Source organism: Oncorhynchus clarkii, chromosome 11, assembly GCF_045791955.1.
Source record: "Oncorhynchus clarkii lewisi isolate Uvic-CL-2024 chromosome 11, UVic_Ocla_1.0, whole genome shotgun sequence".
Classification (NCBI taxonomy): domain Eukaryota; kingdom Metazoa; phylum Chordata; class Actinopteri; order Salmoniformes; family Salmonidae; genus Oncorhynchus; species Oncorhynchus clarkii.
Genome location: NC_092157.1, coordinates 36,929,830 through 36,952,613, shown reverse-complemented (window position 1 = coordinate 36,952,613; position 22,784 = coordinate 36,929,830). Strand labels below are relative to the sequence as shown.

The 22,784-nt window shown below is 45.7% G+C and overlaps 1 protein-coding gene across 1 annotated transcript in view; it reads right to left on the bottom strand.

The window, feature by feature from the left end:
• LOC139420483 (protein scribble homolog) overlaps positions 1 to 22,784 on the bottom strand; it is a 128,224-nt gene that overhangs the window by 17,377 nt on the left and 88,063 nt on the right. The window contains exons 19-36 of the mRNA XM_071170681.1: positions 22,218 to 22,538; positions 19,105 to 19,185; positions 16,353 to 16,625; positions 15,688 to 15,798; positions 15,356 to 15,532; positions 15,049 to 15,165; positions 14,747 to 14,935; positions 14,521 to 14,640; positions 14,118 to 14,174; positions 13,729 to 13,785; positions 13,413 to 13,493; positions 7,374 to 7,790; positions 5,673 to 5,744; positions 2,743 to 2,811; positions 2,385 to 2,516; positions 1,605 to 1,724; positions 1,121 to 1,171; positions 29 to 191 (exon numbers count right to left, since the gene is read on the bottom strand). Of these exons, the coding sequence (XP_071026782.1) occupies positions 29 to 191; positions 1,121 to 1,171; positions 1,605 to 1,724; positions 2,385 to 2,516; positions 2,743 to 2,811; positions 5,673 to 5,744; positions 7,374 to 7,790; positions 13,413 to 13,493; positions 13,729 to 13,785; positions 14,118 to 14,174; positions 14,521 to 14,640; positions 14,747 to 14,935; positions 15,049 to 15,165; positions 15,356 to 15,532; positions 15,688 to 15,798; positions 16,353 to 16,625; positions 19,105 to 19,185; positions 22,218 to 22,538 (2,608 nt within the window). The remainder of the gene's footprint in view (positions 1 to 28; positions 192 to 1,120; positions 1,172 to 1,604; positions 1,725 to 2,384; positions 2,517 to 2,742; positions 2,812 to 5,672; positions 5,745 to 7,373; positions 7,791 to 13,412; positions 13,494 to 13,728; positions 13,786 to 14,117; positions 14,175 to 14,520; positions 14,641 to 14,746; positions 14,936 to 15,048; positions 15,166 to 15,355; positions 15,533 to 15,687; positions 15,799 to 16,352; positions 16,626 to 19,104; positions 19,186 to 22,217; positions 22,539 to 22,784) is intronic.

Sequence of the window (22,784 nt, the reverse complement as noted above, 5' to 3'; positions counted from 1 at the left end):
TGAAATAAAGGAGCTGGCTGGCACAAACCTTCCTCCTCCCTCATCTTCTTCAGGTCGTCTGCTCCAACCAGGGACACGCGGCCTTTGGGCTTGGTGTCGGGCGTCTGCTGCTTCATGTCGATCTCAAAGTACTTCTGTCTGTCCCTGAAGGAGCGCTGCGCCAGGTCGTCTCTGCCACCAGGTGATGGAGTCTGTGGGGGAGGGGACCACGGGGATAGGGTGGTTAGGATGGTGGAAGAGAAACAGGGGACAGAGGTTGGTTTCGACTTGCCCAATCAAATGTTCAATGGACACAGACATAAGCCAGATCCCACAACAAAGTCCATAAAAATATGAGGATTTTTTTTTAATAAACAAGGATTTTTTTTTAATAAACTGAAATACTTTGATTTGACCATTTCAATTGAGAATCATCACAGAGTTATGAAAGTTTTACTGTATATCCAGCACAGTATTCATTGATTGTTAAGCAGGTGGGGAAAAACTAGGCATTAAAATTAGGCAGTCGAATCACAACCCAACACCACTAGCTACGATTGATTCTGAGGATGATTTATTGACAGGATCCCACCTCTGACACCAAATGTAGCACCACCGCCCCTTCCCACTGTAAGTAACAGTGATATAGACACTGCAATCACCACCAAAGCAAAGGAGACCACAGCCCGATCTGAGCTTTTATTGGGGGCACCCATGGTGGGGCAGGGGGGGGTACCTTTACAACCATGTCCATGGAGGCTCTGTAGAGGCGTGGCACTGCTGCCAGACTCATATAGTCCAGACAGTCAGAGGAGAGGGAGGGTCGGTGAGAGACGGGGGCTGCCTGACCCATACCCATTCCACCGTCCCCCTCTACCTCATCCTCAAACACCTCGTTGTTCAGCTCAGGCTGAAAGAACCACATGTACAGAAGTGGTCTCGTCACCGAAGTGTCAGCCAAATGGGACATGACCAACCGCCAATGTCACTTTAAGCAGGTTTTATCGGCACTTTTTCAACGTCTTCTAATTAACACACACTGACCTGCGTTGCCATTCAAACTCATTCGATGTCACACAGACAACAAAAACCACACGTATGACCATTCATTTGTATTGTCACTGGTGGTACAAACGCTAACCTCTGGAGAAGGCTGATTGTGGTGGACGTTGTTCCTCTGGCCAAACAGATCCTGTCGATAAGACACAGAAGATAACGTGTGAGAGGGAAACAGGAGGCAGCCATTGGAACAGACAGAAAGACAGACTGTGGAGAGGCACAAACATAGGAATAGAATCAGAGATGGAATCTATTTCTATGGACACAAAGCAGGCAAGGTGATGAGAATGGTTGAGATGGGACTTCTCAGCACAGACACAGACGGCTGATGATCAATGATCGCTTTCAGAATGGAAACTGTGAACATCACGCACCACCAGTACAAAAACAAGTACAACACAACTGCATTCCAACACAGTACGGAGCACGGTTACAGGCCCAGACGGGGGGGGGGGGGGCCTGCGTCAGTCGTGAAGGGGGGGCAGGAGCGACTAAAACAGTGACGACGACCATCACAGCATGCTGGCTGGGGCCCACGGGGTGTCTGGGTGGGGCGACCTGCCTACCTGCGGGGGAGGCTCCAGCACGGCCAGCCAGTGAGGCACGGCGGCGAATGCCTTGTATGCCTGCTTGGGGTTCAGGGGGAACTCATCTATCGTGTCGGGGGAGGGGGCACGAGGCTGCAGCTGGGAGGGGGGGGGGGGGGTCCATGAAGTGGGAGGAGCCAAAGGGAAGAGAGGAACAAGGAGAGGGGCAGACTATGAGAAAAAAACTGAAGAGCTGAAGAAGACAGCGTGAGAACAAGGTGGAGAAACGATGATGCGAAGGGGGATGTGCAAGAGACAGACAGTAGGGGTGGGCGAATGAGGCTGTGCCTGCCTTGTTGAAGATATGGCACTCAGATAATGTGTGCGCAACTCGGCGGCGGTGGCATTATATACAGGAACATGGGAGATTGTTGAGATTCAACCCATAGCTGCTTTATAGCAGTTGGATGATGAAGTAGGGTTAGCCCAATCACCAGATGGAATGAAACATTTCAGAACTCCCCTGTGAGCCATTGGTTGGCTCTGGCTACAGTAGTAGCGACTTAGATAAATCTTGCTGAGAATGCAAGTCCACTTTTACGCCGCTTGTCTTCAACAAAGGTGCTTTTACAGCGAGTCCCTGTGCGCGAATGAATGCATGGACAGGGACCCAGCTCAAACTCCTTGGTAAGTAGCTTCTACAAATAGTAGGAAATAGTTGCGATGAACATCAATGACACTGCTGTGAGACGGCACCCATGATCGGGGGTGGGTGGGGGGGGTCTCACCCTCACCCTACGTGGTGGTGAGGGGTCTTACAAAGGTCTGAGAGTTGATGGGGGAGAGGCCATGCTGGAAGGGATTGGGGCTGCTGTGCCCGTCCGGAGTGGCTGGAGAGGTGATCGGCCGCCCGCCACCACGGGAGAGGGGCTGGATGGCACCTGGCCTTGTCTGGAAGGGAAAACCACAACAAAAGACGTTATCGTCATATATTTCAATGCAGGCTATGTCCAAAATGGCACCCTATTCCCTTTTTCTAGAGACTTAGGGTGCAATTTGGGATGGAACAACAGTCTGAGCACGGAGAACAGACTATGAATGTTTACTGTCAATGATGGACAGTGAGAGTACAGATCTTGCCCCATTCATTCTCTATGACTGGATTTAAGGTCAATACCTCATAGGGACTCAGTGGTGAGATTTCCTCCTTGGCAGGCAGTGCAGTAGGGGTGAAATGAATGCTTGCCTGAAAAAAGAAATACAGAATAATGCATGGAGTTGACGCTAATATGATGCTAATATTTCAACATAGGTGTAAGGGTGAAGTTACCCCTAGACGGTGTTCCTGTCAGTTTTGGAGATAGGAAACTGATACTAAATGTGTTCCCAGAGGAAAACTTCACTCCGGAGCTTTCAACATACAGGCGCGCTTTCTACAGGCGCAAACATGGATCTCACACAAACGTGCACACAAAATAAAAATGGTTTTGCAATTACTACCCTGACTTGAGCTACCCTGACGATGCAAAATGAACACTAGCTCTGAAATCTGTAACACATACGCTCTGAAGCTGAATAACGTGCAGTAGCTCAGAGCTAGGGCTGTGACGGTCATGGATTTTTGGATGACGGTAATTGGCCAGCCAAATGACCGCTGTCGCCGTAATAACCGTTCTCACTGCATGTGCTTCCATAGAAATATAATTAATAGAATGGGCATCCCCATTCAAGTACATAATGGCATAATTGTATTTTATTTTATACTTATGTTACCAGGGAAGTTGAATGAGAACACATTCTCATTTATATCATAACCCGGGGAATAGTTACAGGGGAGAGGAGGGATGAATGAGCCAATTGGAAGCTGGGGATGATTAGGTGGCCATGACAGTATGAGGGCCAGATTGGGAATTCAGCCCGGACACCAGAATTCAGCCCGGACACCAGGGTTAACACCCCTACTCTTACAACAAGTATATATATATTTTTAAACCAAAGGAAAGAGTGTCTCCTATTGGCCCTTTAACACCACTTCCAGCAGCATCTGGTCTCCCATCCAGGGCCCCACCAGGACCAACCCTACTTCGCTACAGAGGCAAGTGAGCAGTGGGATGCAGGGTGGTATGCTGCCAGCAATTGGTGGACTGGCAGCCATTGTGAGTGTACCCACTACCCATAGGAGCAAAGGAGGAAGTGTACCCATCAATATGTGCTGTGATTTGTTGATTCAACTCAACTGACATTACAAAAAATACATTCCATTGGACACAGTTAAAATATTTCTACATTATCATGGAAATGATTTCATCACAATACAGGGCATTCCGAGTTTACCAGTCAAATTGCCAGGGTTAGCGGTTCCAAGACTGTTCTATTCATTATAATTCTATGTGCTGCTGTTGGATTGTGGGGGGTTTGCCTAGGTTACCGAAGATCATTTGCTACAACACCCTTTTTTATTACTATATACAGTACGAGTCAAAAGTTGACACACCTACTCATTCAAGTTTTTTTTGTTTTTTTTTACTATTTTCTACATTGTAGAATAATAGTGAAGACATCAATCAGCACTATGATTATTACATGGTATCATGTAATAATCAAATAAGTGTTAAATCAAAATATATTATATTTGAGATTCTTCAAAGTAGCCACCCTTTGCCTTGACAGCTTTGCATTCTCTCAACCAGCTTCATGAGGTAGTAATCTGGAATGCATTTCAATTTACAGGTGTGCCTTGTTGAAAGTTAATTTGTGGAATTTCTTTCCTTCTTAATGCGTTTGAGCCAATCAATTGTGTTGTGACAGAAGATAGCCCTATTTGGTAAAAGACCTAGAACAGCTAAAATAAGCAATGAGAAACAACAGTCCATCATTACTTTAAGACATGAAGGTCAGTCAATACGGAAAATTTCAAGAACTTTAAAAGTTTCTTCAAGTGCAGTCGCAAAAACCATCGAACACTTAGATGAAACTGGCTCTCATGAGGACTGCCACAGGAAATGAAGACCCAGAGTTACTTCTGCTGCAGAGGATAAGTTCATTAGAGTTAACAGCCTCCGAAATCGGCAATTAACTGCACCTCAGACTGCAGCCCAAATAAATGCTTTACAGAGTTCAAGTAACAGACATCTCAACATCAACTGTTCAGAGGAGACTGTGTAAATCAGGCCTTCATGGCCAAATTGATGCAAAGAAACCACTACTAAAGTACACCAATAAGAAGAGACTTGCTTGGGCCAAGAAACTAGAGCAATGGACATTAGGACCAGTGGAAATCTGTCCTTCAGTCTGATGAGTGCAAATTGAAGATTTTTTAATTTTTTTACGGTTATGACTTAATTTATTTTCATGACGGTCTTCATCCATAACCGTCGGTTACACAGAAATTGTGTCAGCCCTACTCAGAACACATTCCGATACTTGGTAAACACATTTCAACATCATTCTCAATGCAAAGGTCAGGGTTCATTACAAATTCCAACAAAGCTAGAATTAAAAGCACAAATGACAAGTAGGGTCCTCAACAATTTCCAAAACCAGAGGGTGCATCCCAAATGGCACCCTATTCCCTATAGGCCCTGGTTAAAGGTAGTGCACAATGAAGGGGGACTAGGGTGCCATTTGGGATGCAAACAGAATCTACTACTGCATGAAGTAGAGAAAGCATCAGTAATGAGTGGCCATGGCAAGCTCAGCAGATGCGTGTGTTTAAAAAAGGTACACTTGTAGTATAGCTTCACTGTAGTACAACTCATTATAAACAGCTGACAAAAGCAAAGGGCCAGACTCCACTGATAGTTGTCTATGGAAGCTGAGCAGACAAAGCCAGGCCAGAGCAGACCACTTACGAAGCGGGTCTCCTTGCCTGCACACAGGGAGCTGGTGGAGGAATGAGCACTGGGCCAGGGATGGAGGAATGAGCACTGGGCTAGGGAGGGATGTGAGGGGGGGGGAAGAACCAGCAGGTACACTACATTTACCCTCTCTGAAATGGATTATGTCAAAAGAGAACAAATATAGGTGCTGTGAAAGCAGGGGTGTGAATGAGGGGACTTTAAAGGAGGATGTGAAAGGAGGGCTGTTGTTGGGGTGGGGTGGACATACCGGTTGTGTGGTTGGTGAGTAGGGGGCGTCTCTAATGGGACTGTCTGTCCTGGGGGGCTCAGTGGAGGGCGCCTGAGAATACACAGACAGACAAAGAGAGATGGGGAGAGATTTAGCAGCTGTCCCATCATCCACCAACTCCACTCTCTGTGGAGTAAGCAGGTTATTATTATTGGTAAGGTTGCAAAATTCCAGATTTCCTGCTTATTCTGGAAATCTTCAGACTAGGATTTCTGGGAAAAAGTGGGACTTTTAGGAAAGTTACCATATTTCTGCTACCCTACTGGTGCAGCAAATAACAGTACACATGTAAAAGTCATTTTTGGACATGAATGCCAAAACGTTCAGAAATGAAAGGTGCTCAAAGTTGACCCATTTTGCATAACCCACCATAGCATGAGACATCCATGTCTTCATCACTGGAAAAGATAAACTGCTGCGATTGATATCATTTAAAAGCTTACAAAAAGGGTTAAATTATTTCAGAATTTCTGGAAAACAATGTTGCCCTTCAACATCGTACATCAATTATCTGAACGTGTAAACTTATTTTTTCATATTCACATTATTTAACATAATCTAAGGTTTTGGTGTTGTGCCCGCCATCGGTTGAGACACAGCATGCTCTTGAATACAGGGTGGGTGTTATGTTCTGGCTGATAAATGGGACTACATTTGAACTTTCAACTGTCAAATGGTACCGCAAAGATGGTTGGAGGTCCACATGTCAGAGAATGCGGACTTGAATGGGAATATCTGTTGAAATCATAGAAACAGAATAGACATGACCATTTAAGTTGACACTCCGACAAACAGTTCAATGGCGTACCAGCTAAATAGCAGTGGTATGAAGGGATAGGTCTAATCTATTCATTCCATTTCTATGATTGAAACAACACCCACCCTGTATTCAAGAACATCTTGTCTCAACCGATGGAGGGACAAACACAACCTTAGATTTATGTAAAATAGGTTCTAAACTACAACATATGAGAATACAAAAAAAATAACAGTTTACACGTTTGTAGATAATTGACGTTAACTAATAAAATAGTTTGACAACAGTTTGTAAGCTTTTAAATGACATCAAACTCAACCGTTTATCTTTTCCAGTGAGGAAGACATGGATGTCTCATGGTATTGTGGGGTATGCAAAATAATGGGTTCAATTTGAGCATCTTTATTTTCTGAAAGTTTTGGCATTCATGTTCAAAAAGTCACATTCTGATCACTTCTTCCATGGGAAAACATGTATGGACAGTTTTGTTAAAATCAAAAGGGATGCTGTCAAAAAGTGAATGAATTCAAATGGATTTACCCCGGACTCATTCATAGCAGGAGATTTCTCCATCTCAATTCCAGCGGTCACATGCTCATGGCTATTTATTTTCAAAGGGTTAATGGTCATTCAAGTCATCCTGGCTGGCAGTGTTTGATTGGCAAGGATTATACCATACAAGAGCACAAGTGTGTATCCTTTGCTACAGGGAGGAACTCAATGAAAATAAGGCAGGTCAGGTTGTAAGCCTGTTGTAACAATGGAAAAATCAAACACATAACATACATTCTACCTTATAACATCTTGGCTGAAACATGTTCTATTGGCACACAGACAAAAGGAACTGCTAATCCTAAACCAGGCCACAGTGCCACACACCATGCTGGCTCAAGCCCACACGTGCAGGCAGGCAGGCTGCTTGCCTTGCTGAATAACCAGGGCTGCAGTTTGCCCGCACTCCCGTAGCCCACAGGAGGCCCTGAGAGGATGCGCTCAGAGGGGGGGCACCCCTTGCCCCTGCGATTGGCCACCAGGAAGGGGTTCTCAGTGAAGTTGATTGGCTGGGAGTCCACCAGAACCACCACCTCCTCATCTTCACCAGTAGGCAGGGCTTCTTGTCTAGCTGCTCCTTGATTGGAGGCGGTTATCAAGGGACTGGGAGAGTGCTGGGACATGTAGAGGGGCCCTGCCTCTGTGTTCATAATGGGGCCGGACTGAGGTAGAGCATGGGGAAGAGGGAAGAGGGAGGTGGGGGGCTGCCCCAGGTCAAAATCCAGGGGCTCTACGGTGAAAGAACATTGGGCCTGAATGGGGGCAGTTGCACTGACAGAAGGAGATAACTGAGAGAGCGAGAGAGAGAGAGAAAAAGGGGGCACAGTGAGACAAATGGTAAGAGAGGGATAAAGGAAAACTCAAATCTGAAAGGAGAGGGATGCAGATTAAACTCAGAGGGGGAGAGAGGGAAAAAAACAGAATAGTAGGTGATGTCCAGATATGTCCAAAAGGGGGAAACTCTGAAATAACTACTTAGAAATTGGGAGCAACGAGTTGTGTGCATTCATGTGCTTTGAACTTGTTGAGAACAGCGATTGGCTAATGGCAAACAAGCTGCGTCAACCATAAACATAAAAGTAAAGCGATCATGCTAATTAGCAAATTACTGTATTCAAAAACAATATATATATATATATAGGGTTTTTTATAAATAATGTTTTGTTGTTGCATTTATAATGCAGCACAAGCTACATAAAAAGAGATGGAGACAGATCGCTACATGTTAAGAAATGGGAGACACACTGGAAGACATGAGGATGGAGACAGATAAATACTTAAGAGAGAAATAGGGAGCCGTGTGGAGAAGAGCTAAAATAGACACACAGATCCACAGTACACACTGGCTGGCCAGATCAGAGCAAATCACACACAAAACCCAAAGTACTGTCACCACGAGAGTTGCAAAACTTTCCCAAAATCTCCAAGTATTCCAGAAATTCCGGCTGGAGGATTCCCTCGGTTTCCTGCTTATTCCCTCCTCCTGATTCGGAATTTCTGGGAAACCAGGGAATTTTGGGAAAGTTATCGAAATGTTTCAACCCTACACACATCTCAAATGCCTACCGTCCAGTTCGTACGCAAAACCTCTCTAATGTTGAAGGGATTTGAGTGGGTAACGGAGGAGCGGAGCCCACGTGACAGTTCCTTTAATCTGTGAAGGAGGAGCTTGGCAGATAGATAAGTCATCATACCAGAAGTATTAAATGGTTGTCTATCCCTCTAGTTACGCTCACATAACCAGAACAGTAGCCTGCCCTGCCTGGGCCCCAGCCTTAAATAACTCACACTATCAGTACAGTTAGACAGCACTAGACTCTTAGGCTTCAGTCCACTCCTTACACTTACGAATCAGGCCTCAATACACTCCACATATGACATAGGAGAGAGTTCATTAAAGAAGCACAACATGACAAGACACAATACCCCACAAAACCTTGAATAAGGCCCTTGGATAAGAAACTAACTTGATGCAGTAAAACAAATATTCTTCAACCAAGTGACACAGCAGAAGATTGAGTCCCAGAGAGCATTCCACTGCGACCAGGTTGGATTTGAACTCAAATGTGCCAAAAATGCTAGGGCTTAAAGTGGGACGAGGCTTAGTGTCTTCAGAACTACATTGTTCTACACTGACCGTGCATTCCAAGACACGGCCTTGACATGTCGTGACAATCCAAAATCCAAACTCACCAAAATAAAAGAAACGTGCTCTCACTGTCAACTGCGTTTATTTTCAGCAAACTTAACATGTGTAAATATTTGTGTGAACATAAGATTCAACAACTGAGACAAACTGAACAATTTCCACAGACATGTGACTAACATAATGTGTCCCTAAACAAAGGGAGGGTCAAAATCAAAAGTAACAGTCAGTATCTGGTTTGGCCACAATATGCATTAAGTACTGCAGTGCATCTCCTCATGGATTGCACCAGATTTGCCAGTTCTTGCAGTGAGATGTTACCCTACTCTTCCACCAAGGCACCTGCAAGTTCTCGGGCATTTCTGGGTGGAATGGCCCTAGCCCACACCCTCCGATCCAACAGGTCCCAGACGTGCTCTCAATGGGATTGAGATCCGGGCTCTTCGCTGGCCATGGCAGGACACTGACATTCCTACCTTGCAGGAAATCATGCACAGAACGAGCAGTATGGCTGGTGGCATTGTCATGCTGGAGGGTCATGTCAGGATGAGCCTGCAGGAAGGGTACCACATGAGGGAGGAGGATGTCTTCCCTGCAACGCACAGCATTGATATTGCCTGCAGTGACAACAAGCTCAGTCAGATGATGCTGTGACACACCGCCCCAGACCATGACGGACCCTCCACCTCCAAATCGATCCCTCTCCAGAGTACAGGCCTCAGTGTAATGCTCATTCCTTCGACGATAAACGCGAATCCAACCATAAACCCCTGGTGAAACAAAACCGCGACTCGTCAGTGAAGAGCACTTTCTGCCAGTCCTGTCTGGTCCAGCAACGGTGGGTTTGTGCCCATAGGCGACGTTGTTGCTGGTGATGTCTGGTGAGGACCTGCCTTTACAACAGGCCTGCAAGCCCTCAGTCCAGCCTCTCTCAGCCTATTGCGGACTGTCTGAGCACTGATTGATGGATTTTGCGTTCCTGGTGTAACTCGGGCAGTTGTTGTTGCCATCCTGTACCTGTCCCGCAGGTGTGATGTTCGGATGTACCAATCCTGTGCAGATGTCACACGTGGTCTGCCACTGCGAGGACGATCAGCTGTCCATCCTGTCTCCCTGTAGCACTGTCTTAGGCTTCTCACAGTACGGACATTGCAATTTATTTCCCTGGCCACATCTACAGTCCTCATGCCTCCTTCCAGCATGCCTAAGACACATTCATGCAGATGAGCATGTTTTTCATGCTTTTTTTAGAAAGGCCTCTTTAGTATCTTACGTTTTCATAACTGTGACCTTAATTGCCTACCGTCTGTCTGTAAGCTGTTAGTGTCTTAATGACCATTCCACAGGTGCATGTTCATTGTTTATGGTTCATTGAACAAGCATGGGAAACAGCGTTTAACCCTTTACAATGAAGATCTGTGAAGTTATTTGGACATTCACGAATTATCTTTCAAAGACAGGTTCCTGAAAAAGGGACGTTTCTTTTTTTGCTGAGTTTAGATCATGGTAATTCCTCTTAACAGAACATGCAACTCCTGTAATGAAGCAGCTAATAAAACCTAATTTTCAAACATTTTCCAAAATGCAATTCGCGAGCGGTTTTCTTAAGTGACAGATGAAAATCTGTTAGAAACTTAGAAAGAGGGGGAATCTAAAGATGCAACAACTAGGATGGGCTGCTAATATGACTAGGATTGTGCCTTTGGCTTCTGGACAACGAAAGAAAGTTGAAAACCAACAGAACAGGAGAGAAATGCTGGTTTCAACGGCCTATGAGGAAGTCTTCATAAAATAATTGGCTCCACATTTCTATGGTGGGATTTTGCCTCGGCTACTTTGAAACAAGGTCAGTGGGTTAACTGCCTTGTTCAGGGGCAGAATGACAGATTTTTACCTTGTCAGCTCGGGGATTCGATTTTGCAACCTTTCGATTACTAGTCCAACGCTCTAACCACTAGGCTACCTGCCGCCCAAGGCATGCCTCATAATATATGAAGTAAAACGACCAGGTTTCAAACAAATGAAGTAAATGTTTTCAAAATGCATACTGCCTCCAGCTTACATTGTAAAGTGGTGGGTGACATGCCTACCGTTGCCTATAAACCTGTAGGGTGAAAAGGAGGCGCGCTTCAATTACGAGTTGAGAAAAAATAAACATAGAGAAGCTCTGTTTTTAACATGTAATTGTGGTTACATTTGTTGCGCAATGACTGGGCATCGGCACATTTCTCTCCAGCAGCAACGAGCTGAGAAGCTGCAGCAGCAACTCTAGCGGTCTGAAGCGATATTCCCCTCAAAATAGGCGTGCGCGATAAATCATGAAAATACACAGGCTGATAAACATGACTGTCAAATGCATCTACATCAACTGATATTTCCATCAATGAATAAAAAGCATTATTTTGAAGTCAATTTGGCCGGCAATTTTTTTTTATTGGCTTTTCATACTTTCATTTTTATCTGTCAATTACTGGCTAACGGAAACCCTGGTGGGGTGGTATGTAAACCAGTACCCTTTTGGCACAGGCTCAGAAGACTGTCGAGGACAGCTGGGCTACGGCTGGAGGCCTGAGGGAGGAGGGGAGGTGCAAGAAAGACGATCAACATGCCAACAAGGTGAGACTAACTTTACCCAGAAGGCCTGGGTGAAGGGTGGAGCCAAGTGTGGTTCATCACGACACAATCTCTGCTTACCGCTCCCTTCTCATACCAAGAAGCATGTTTCTTCATATAACTTGCTACATACCTTAGATACTATGATTACATACCATAACATGACCAAACTTCAGCTGTCAGAATATCGCAGATAAACATTATGATAAAAATAAACTTTAGACAGGGATTAAAATTATCGCAAAAAATTAAAATCCAACAAATGAAAATCCAACATACCAATCGACAGGAAAAATCTCAGGGAGTCATGACAAGAACCACTGGTAATCATCCTGGGTACACAGGTCATGGAACCCAGGGGTCCTCATTCTAACTCTAATGCACAGCCATAATGCAAGAACAGCTGCAGGCAATATATAGGTTAAGCACTCCCAGAAAAGCTCCATGGCCTAGTACTAGAGCTTATAGGTCTAACCACTGTTGCATTAAGATAAAATAAATAGCTAACAGAACACAAATAGCTCAAAATACAATAAAGACCCCGAATACAAACTAAGCTTGGGAAAAAAACTACAATATTGACACAAATTGCAGCCTCTCATGTACATGCATCTCTATACAAGACCCTAAAACGGTGACAGGTATGAGAGCGTAATAATGTCTTTGTCAGCTCATAAATCCTTGGTAATTTACAGCTTTAGCAAAAATGGCTGCTGTTCACACATGTAGCTAGAATATAGAATTGACACAATGACGGTAGAATACATTAATACATAAATGAAGGAAGGAAGAAGACAGAAGAGCCCAGCCCAGTTGCCCCGCCAGGGCCTGTCCCTATACTCACTGTAGGCTGTTGGGACCAGGGGTGCAGTAGCTCCAAACTCTTCCAGGGACACTGACTGACTGACTAATAGAGCCCACACTCTTCCAGGGACACTCTCCCTCCCTCTCGTCTGCATCCCTCCCACTCCCCTCCTATCCTAAGTTTAAAATAACGGCCAGCTGTCCCCCCTTATCCACCTCCTCCAATCAGTCCAGCGACTTCGGTGCTTTTTCCTGAAACAGGTACCAACCATTTTGGCTGCATCATTTCACTTCTCTTCTATTTCCCAGCATTCCAGCTAATGATGTGAAAGGCAGCCTTCAGTTTTTCTTTGTGTCCTCACCCTTCGATTCATCTCAGTTTGTTCTGTAAACGATGTCTTCAAGCCAAGGTAGACGGATCCATTGACATGGCGTGCATGATGAAACAAATGGATCTTGTTTTGGAATGTAGCATCTCATCATATCACAGAAGTGAATGGAATGGTTCCATTCCATTGTAGAGGCAATCGATTATTTGGGCCCAAGGCGTTGGTGAGGAAGGCAGGAGTCAGGGTTGTGAACATTGGGAGGGGATGGGGGGGGTCACATTCTCCCCCTAGCCTCCAGAGGCACCTGCTTGGCCTCTGGCCACAGAGGGTTTCCCGGGAGATAAACAGGGTGGATTCCACAGGGAGGTCTATTCTGGGCCCAAAGGGACCATTTCCAAGATAGTCAGCAGACAATTCCAGGCATTTCACAGCCTTAGTCAAGGTTCACAGGTCTTATAAGAGGTCTACTATAAGAGTTACCTTTCAAGTAAACTAATTACTGTATATTTCTTACTTACCCTGTTGACCTTCTGGAGAGCGGTGGTGGGCAGTGCGGCCAGCGTCCGGTAGTCCAGTTTCAGAGACCCAGTGCCCAGGTTCTGAGGGAAAGGGGAAGAGGGTGGAGTGTCAGACATAGTGGGGGAAAATTACTTCCCTCTCATGTGTCACTCTGTAAGGAAGTAACTTCATCATTACATAAATATGCATTGAAGCGCAACAGGTTGCAAAACATCTCAGAGGCTATAGTAAAATCCTCTGGAGCTGTCCACCTCTCTGACAGGGAGGCAGTTGGTTGAGCTGAGGACTCTGAGGCCCAGGGGGTACCGGTCTCACCTCGGTCTCCTCTTCTAGCAGGCGAGTATCTTCCTCACGCTCCAAGCGCATGCGCTCCTTCACAGAGAGGACGGGGGAGGGGAGGACACCCAGCCACACAGATAATGGAAAACAGGGGATGACATGAATGCAGGTGAAATGGGATAAAAGACAAACGAGATGGAGGAATTAAGTGGAGGTGGAGTGAGTGGAGATGGGAGTGGTGTATGGACGACCCAGACATTATGAGGGGAGGGAGGAGGGTGGGGGGAGGCAGAGAAAGGGTAGAAGAAAAGAGAGTAGGGGGGAGAAAGGATAGAACCCACACACATTAGAAAAGGGCTCTGTTAATTTGCCACAGTAGCAGAAAAAGCATGCGAAGTAGGACTTGGCTACATAGTCTCACTCACCACCTTCTCCATCTCTTCTCTCTCCCACTGGGACGTCTCTCGCACCATCTCCACCTCCTAGGAAATAGATTTTAGGTCAAAATGTTTCATATTAAAAGTGATCGACTCTGTTTTCCCCTGTGTTTAGTATGTGTGTGTGTGTGAGAGTCTTGTGTGTGTGAGTGAGTGTGTGTGTAGTTGAAACGTATGCTTTTTTTTTTTTTTTTTCCACTTTGCACTAACAGCTTTTGTTATTATTTCGAGCATGGATTAAATTAAGTATATTTTAGCAGCTCGGCCTCGTTGGGTTGAGTGCGACTACCAACGTAGTTCTACACTCAGGTTTTTCTCCCACGCACCGGACACCATCCACTGAAGCCTGAGTGCAGACCCTCCCACTGGCTGTGTGTCATATTATTCTCACCTTCTGTAGGATGTCCATCTCCTCGGGACTCAGGTCTCGGTCTATAGAGGAGATGCTCTCCATGCTGTTCTTACGCACGATGCCTGCGGCAAACGGGTTGGCAATGATGCCCGGTGACGCCTGAGATTAAACAAAGACGCGCTATTAACATGGCATCCGATTTGTATCTGACTCTGTATCTAAGGATCATTACAACCCGGAATGGATGTTAATCCGTTTCCCTCACCTCTACAGCGGCAGCGTTGCCAGGGTCGAAGCCGTCACACACCAGCATGACCAGGGTGTCTCCCACGGCGCGGAGCACGCGTACAGCCTCCGTGTGGGTCATGCCCAGCAGGCTGTGGTTACTCACCTCCAAGATCCGCATGCCCACAAGCAGACGGCCATCCCTGGCCGCCGCACCGCTGGAGCTCACCTACAGGGGGTGATGCAGGGATGGGGGGGGTTAAGAGGAGTCAATATATCAAAGGAGGTCAATCATTGGCCGTATTCCAAGGGGGATAGAATGACAAGGTGGGTTCCAGGTACCTTGGATATGAAAATGCCCTCATCGGTGGCGTCGAAGGGGTTGCCAGCGTGGCCCTTGGCACCGCCGCGGATGCTGATGCCCAGCTTTTCTCCAGGCTGCTTCTGGATCACTATCTCCTGTATTGGGACACATAGATCAGGAGATGGGACTGGTTGGGGGGGGGTGTGTGTGTGTGTGTGTGTGTGTGTGTGTGTGTGTGTGTGTGTGTGTGTGTGTGTGTGAGAGAAGGGACAGAAGCTGTGTGTGCATGTGGGTCTACTGTGTAGGCCTATTTCTGTGAACACATGTGGGTTGAAGAGACGTCACCTCCATCCCGGGAGGCGAGGGGTCCCTGCGCACCAGCATGCGGATCTCCTGCTTGTTGGAGAGCAGGGCTTTAACAGCCTCCTGGTGGGTGGCGTGGCGCAGGTCGATGGTGTTCACCTCCAGTATCCTGTCCCCCACCCGCAGCCCACTCTGACACGCCAAGCCATGGGGGATCACCTAGCACAGGCAGGCGAGGGTGAAATACACAAACTCGGGAAAATGAGAGAGGGAGTGAGCGCGACCGAGAGAGACAGAGAGCGACAGAGAGATGAAGCCTTCTGAATTGAGAGAGAGAGAGAGAGAGAGAGAGAGAGAGGGAGCAAGAGAGAAACCTTAGAGATGAAGACGCCAGGCTCGTTGATGCCGAACGGGTGACTGGCGTGATCACTGCCTCCCACGATGCTCAGTCCCAGGGGGCCGCCCGCTTTCACCAACGCCACTTCCTGTCAGGAGAGGAAATGAAGCTACAGTGTTGTTTCATTTGAGGGACAAGGTTCTACGATATGGGCTCTACAAATACAGTATCAGGAGACATGAGGAATTCGGGAAAACATCAGTGTCACAACCGGCAAATACCAAATACACTCAATCTTTAAGTCAATAACTTCTACTAGACAAGGAACACAAACTATCCATGGATCTACTATATCTACTTGAAGACAGGTATGAGATAAGACATAGGCCTAAGCTCTAAGTCAATGGAACAGACTCCAGGTCTTGCTGCATTTCACTGGGCCCCACTACACCATCCTACACCATCCTACACCATCCTAGGTTTATTATGCTTTATTATGTCAGGACTAAGCATTCGTACCTTGCACCATCTTTTCTTGAGCTGTAGAGCATTCGAGATAAAAGCCTAATGTAAAGGTATTAAAGGTATTAAAACTAAAGTTAATCTGAAGCTTGAATGCTCCATCATGGTAACTTACCACTATCCCCATAACATAGTACTATACCATTTTTCCCCCCGCTTCGTTCGCTCCCTTCGTCTCACCTCGATGGGGTATTCGTCCTCCAGCGGCTGGCTCAGGTGGTTCCCGTGGGGCAAGAGGCTGGAGTCGTCGTTGCCCTCTTCCTGGTCGGGTGAGTCAGAGGGCTCTGGAGGTGGGGGGGAGTGGGCGCGGGCACGGGACAGGCCCGGGGAGCACCCTGGGGTGCCCGGCTCGGCCTGGTCACGCTCCACCAGGAGAGCAATGGTGGGAGAGGTGCCGGTAAGCAGCGCTACTGCCTGGTCGTGCCTGGCCTCGGTCATGTCTACGCCATTGATCTGGATCCAACGGCACAACCAATGAGGGCAGGCGTCAGTAGGCTGACTGACTAAACACAGTGTGCAACACTCAGGACTAGAGGTTCAGTGAGGGAAGAGAGCTATGTGTTCGGGGGTTGGAACCAGTTCAGGGAACAGAAAACCGGAAAATAATGACATTTTTTGAAGAACAGAACCAAGAACGAAAGTGATATATACTGTTCTGGAAAATAACTTATTTTAAAAGCACAGGAACCGGTTAATAACTTAATTTTACATTTCAGGCATATTGTCCAGTGTCAAAAAAGAAAGAGAGAAAAAAAAGCCATCGCTGTCACTCAAACTTATTTCAATGTCTACCTGCCAGCTGAAAATCTTTGCCAGTGTGTATGTGTGTGCGTGCGTGTAGGCTACCTGCCTCTCCCTTCCCTCTGAAGCATGCATAGTCTACTGTAGCTACTGACGTTACAGGTATGATTAATAAAGTAGGGAGATATTTTTAAATCGAGAACAATGGATTCACTTTTTCTATGCGAGTTAAGGACAGTATAGTTATCAAGTTTCACATTGGACTTATTAACTACAAAAAAGAGGTAAGATATGTTTTCATTTTGGTGTTGCTAGCTTGTTGACTAGCTCTGGTCTAGCTCTTGATAGCTCTAGGCAGTATTACGTGTAATGTCATGGAACTGAGAGTCATGATCAAGAGCAAGCTCTGGTCTAGCTGTCGATAGCTCTAGGCAGTATTACGTGTAATGTCATGGAACTGAGAGTCATGATCAAGAGCAAGCTCTGGTCCAAACGTTAGTTAAGCAAACACTGAAGTTCAAAGACATTCAAAGTTCCTTCATAGAAGTCACTCAGTGAGTGAGTTAATCTGAAGCTTGAATGCTCCATCATGGTAACTTACCACTAGATATAATTCTGTGGGTATAATTCTGTGGGCCTAACATAGATAACGCATGTCATAACAACAAGATGCCGAGCGCTCTCCTCACTCTCAATTTCAGTTGCAAGTCGTGCGACTGAAATTGAGAGTGAGGAGAGCGCTGGGCATCTTGTTGTTATGACATGCGTTATCTATGTTAGGCCCACTACACTCCACTACACTTGTCTGTCAAATGCATGTACATGGCTTACCGGCTCCATAACAAGCTGCTCTATTCCATTTGAGAACAAATTTAAGCTAAATAAAAATAAAAAAAATAAACATTCAGAGGCTTAAAAAGGAACAGAAAGAAACAATATAAACCATGACTTATTTTTGGTTAGAACCGCTTCATGACTTTATTTTGCTGTTCGAAATAGTGGAACGGAATGAAATAAATAATGGTTCTGTTTAGAACAAAACGATTGGAAAATTATTTGGGTTCCAACCCCTGGTTTAGACTCATATCCTCATTGTTTAGAAACACATCACGTTGCCATAAAGCTGTATATTAGTACTATAATAAAGTAACTCAATCATTGCTCAATATAGTACATTGAGACGTACAGCAACAAAGTAAGCCAGAGTGAGTGATATCTGAAGAGACCAGGAGCCAATACCCATACAGAAGAAGGGAGGCAGGAGGAGAAGGGAGGAGCAGAGGGCAAGCTAGCAAGGAGCTTCTTCAGGAACTTCTGCATGTTAAGTCTTTCTCCAATGTCCAAAGTCTTGAAAGTAGTCCTACAAGTCCTGTCAATGCAATAAACTATACAGTCTTTTGGACGTTGGCCAATCTGACTTATGTTTATGCCATCCGTTTGCGATTGCTCACTGAAAATACAGAGAGCAACGTCATATGATGGACTGCCAAAGAATGGGCTGATCTTGAGTCAGCAAACAGAGTTATCAATACTTTTCTACAGCTCCAGCCTCAGTGCTGCTCCTAGACCTAGCTCTTGTCCTTTACACATTTTAAACTATTCTATTGCTTTACAGAGGGCATTTGAGGATTGACTGCAGTCTGTAAACTTTCCTAAAATGTAGAACGAGGTCCTGATACCTCTGAGGGGTGAGGGACAAAAAAGCGGGCTGTGTCATTGGTCCTCTTGTCCGAGAGACAAACAGAAGCCAGCACTGACCATAGAGTCAGTTGCTTATATTTGTATACAAACTCCCTCTAACGCTTGAGAATACTTGATAACAGATTTCCAAAATTAATATAAAAATAAAAATAAAAGAGTTCAGTTTACTTGAGTGGCCTGCACAGTCCCCAGACCTCAACCCAATAGAGCATCTTTGGGATGAGATGGAACGGGTTGTTAGCAGCTTGAATGTACCATATTGTGAGTTTGATGAGATTACTCACCACGTTATTTAACGTGGGTGTGCTTGGTTGGTGTGTTTGGCATGAAGTTCACACAGATCGAGCTCTGGTCCAGAGAGCAAGAGAAGAACATGGGTGGTGTCTCAATTAGCACTCTATTCCATATATAGTACACTGGTCAAAAAGGGATAGGGTGCCATTTGGGATGCCTCCATGTGGCTTAAACAGAGGAGTGGAGGGGTACTCACGGTGATGACCCTGTCCCCTACTCGGAGTGTGCAGTCTCTGTGGGCCGCCCCTCCCTCTGCGATCCGCGAGATGTAGATCCCCTGCAGAGACGGACACGTGGCACAAGAGTCAGTTCATAATGTCATCCTGTCTATGTCCTAAATGGCAGCCTATTCCCTATATAGTGCACTATACGGTTCTGGTAAAAAAAAAAGTAGTGCACTATGTAGGGAATAGGGGATTGGGAATTGGGGATGCAAGCCCATATCTGTGCACATCATCTTGGTTCTAATGAGTGTCTAATATGAGTGCATGAAATTGAGATTGAGATCAGAAATTATTTACACCCCTTTACTTTTTCACATTTTGTGGTGTTAAAGCCTGAATTTAAAATATATTAAATGTCAATTGTTTTGTCACTGGCCTAAACACAATACCCAATAATGTCAATGTGGAATTATTTATTTTGAAATTTTACAAAATTAATAAAAAATGAAAAGCTGAAATGTCTTGAGTCAAGAAGTAAAGCCACCGTGCTTCTACACCTGCATTGCTTTTAGGCTGGGTTTCTGTACAGCACTTTGGGACATCAGCTGATGTAAGAACGGCTTTATAAATACATTAGATTGATTTGATATTTAACCCCTTTGTTATGGCAAGCCTAAATAAGTTCAGGAGTAAAAATGTGCTTGTCACATAATATGTTGCATGGACTCACTGTGTGTGTAATAATAGTGTTTAACATGATTTCTGAATGACTACATCATCTCTGTACCCAACACATACAATGATCTGTAATGTCCCTCAGTCGAGCAGTACATTTCAAACACAAATTCAACCCCAAAGACCAGGGAGGTTTTCCAATGTCTCGCAAAGAAGGGCACCTATTGGTAGATGGCCAAGCATTTTTTTTCTTTCAAAAGCAGACATTGAATATCCCTTTGAGCATAGTGAAGTTATTAATTACACTTTGGATGGTGTATCAATACACCCAGTCACTATAAAGATACAGGTGTCCTACCTAACAATTGCTGGAGAGGAAGGAAACCGCTCAGGGATTTCACCATGATGCAAATAGTGACTTTAAAACAGTTAGAATTTGATGGCTGTAATAGGCGAAAACTGAGGATGGATCAACATTGTAGTTACTCCACAATAATAACCTAATTGACAGTGTGAGAAGGAACACAAATACTCCAAAACCGGCATCCTGTTTGCAACTAAAGGCACTAAAGTAATACTGCTAAAAATGTGTCAAAGCAATTCACTTTTTGTCCTGAATAAGAAGTGTTATGTTTGGGACAAATCCAATGCAACACATTAGTGAGTACCACTATCCATATTTTCAAGCATAGTGGTGGCTGCATCATGTTATGGGTATGCTTGTAATCGTTAAGGACTGGGGAGTTCTTCAGGATAAAAAAGAAATGGAATGGTGCTAAGCACAGGCAAACTCCTTGAGGAAAACCTAGCTTTTACAACAGACACTGGGAGACAAATTCACACTTCAGCAGGACAATAACCTAAAACACAAGGCCAAATCTACATTGGAGTTGCTTACCAAGAAGACAGTTAATGTTCCGAGTTACAGTTTTGACTTAAATATACTGGAAAATATATGGCAAGACCTGAAAATGATTGTCAACAACAATTTTGACTGATCTTGAAGAATTTTGAAAATAATAATGGCCAAAAATTGTACAATCCATGTGTGGAAAGATCTTGGAGACTTACCCAGAAAGACTGACAGCTGTAATTCCTTCCCGGCGCACCAGGAGAGCTGTGGCTAATTCAAGTGTGCCTACTGCGCTGGTCAATCAGATAGCTCAAATCACTGAAGCTACAGCTCCCACAGCAAATGTTGATACTACATGAGATTTCATACATTTTAAAACCATGACCAGACAGAGACATTCTCAACAACAAAAAAATGTGCATGAAAACAAATCGTCTCTCGTCGAATGACTTCAAAGACTTTATTGAATAATCCCAACTGTTGACAAGTCACAGACAAAGAGGCGTAGACTTTAGCTATCGACTTAGTCTGATGCAACAGGTCTGCAATGCCCCCTGCTAGTTAAAATCAGTCAGTCTACTCTGGGAGAGGGCTTACCAGGGGATGTCCAATAATGATGACCTCACCCAGCCAGGACTTAATATAGTCTAGCGGTCTTATTCAGTCACTAGTCTACCACTACCCCCAATTGTTTGTTTGGGCTCGTTAAGTAGTATTTATGCGGCAGGATCTCAGCACAAGAATAACTTAAGTACATGGACTTCACAGGAGGTTGGTGACACCTTAATTGAGGAGGGCAGGCCCAGGGCAATGGCTGAGGTGGAATGATACGAAATACATCAAACGCATGGTTTCCATGGGTTTGATGCCATTCCATTTACTCTGTTCCAGACATTACTATGAGCCACCCTCCCCTCTGCAGCCTCCACTGTTGTACTTATGGTTCAGCTCCTAAATTCTAAACTATCATGCACAGGGGCAGACAAAGTGCAGGCCTACTCCTAACCCATCTCAACAGAGATACCATCCATTCTAGAAAAAGGCAGACTTACAGACTCCAGCGATAAGTGTGCATCTCGGTTTCTCTCCACAGGCTCCCCGAGCTGTGTGTGTGTGTGTTTGAGAGCGGTGTTTGCACAGGACATGTAGCCATGAATGTAGCCAATGCAGTGGCAAACAAAATACCCCCTGGCCCCTCCCGTCCCAGTTACACAGGACCTATCAGGTGTCAAGGCTCGCTATTCACATCTCTGTCTCCTTGGTGATGGCTGTAAATGCTGGAACCGGAAAAGGGGTTGTCAGAATGAGAAAACCTTAGAGGGGTTGGTGGGGGGGGGGAGACTATGACTCGGCATAATACAGAAATAGGAAGGAAATCCACGAATCCTGACTCTTAAACTCTCCCTCTAATGCTGTAGCTAGCGCAGTTAGAGGTATCGTGGTGTTGACTTGAGAAGTGGGACAACCTGACACCACATACATACAAAAAGGGTCTCACTACTAAGACCAGGAGGATGAAATATTAACACCTACACCACTCTGTTGTACATTCAGGGATGTGTGTGTGAATCTCAGTGTCTACTGTACACACTAGGGATGTGTGTGTGTTCAGCTCACCATGTCCCCCGTGCGGTAGGCTGTGGAGCCTTTGCCCCCGGCAATGCTGAAGCCGAGACCTTTGTCATTGCGGACCAGGCAGGCAGACAGCCTGTGTCGGAAGCCTGCGGGGGAGCCTGCCTCAATGCAGAAGGGAAGGCCACTGGCCCGTCTCTCCCGGGGGAAGTAGTCGTCCTCGGGCCTTAGCGGTGTGGTGGTGATGGCGTTCTCCGGCTCCACCATGTGCTCCCGGAGGACGCTCATGGAGACGGCGGCGCCCGAGCTGCGCAGGGCCTCTACCGCTGTGTGGTGCTCTGCCCCCTGGAGAACCACACCGTTCACCTGAGAGAGAGGGCGGGAGGGAGCGGAGATCATGGTTCTCTCTACAGTCAAAAGGCCTGTTCATGGACCTTGACCATGAATGCACCATGGCTGCAAACAGGCATAAGAATGGGCACCCATACGGCGCCCGAGCTGCGCAGGGCCTCTACCGCTGTGTGGTGCTCTGCCCCCTGGAGAACCACACCGTTCACCTGAGAGAGAGGGCGGGAGGGAGCGGAGATCATGGTTCTCTCTACAGTCAAAAGG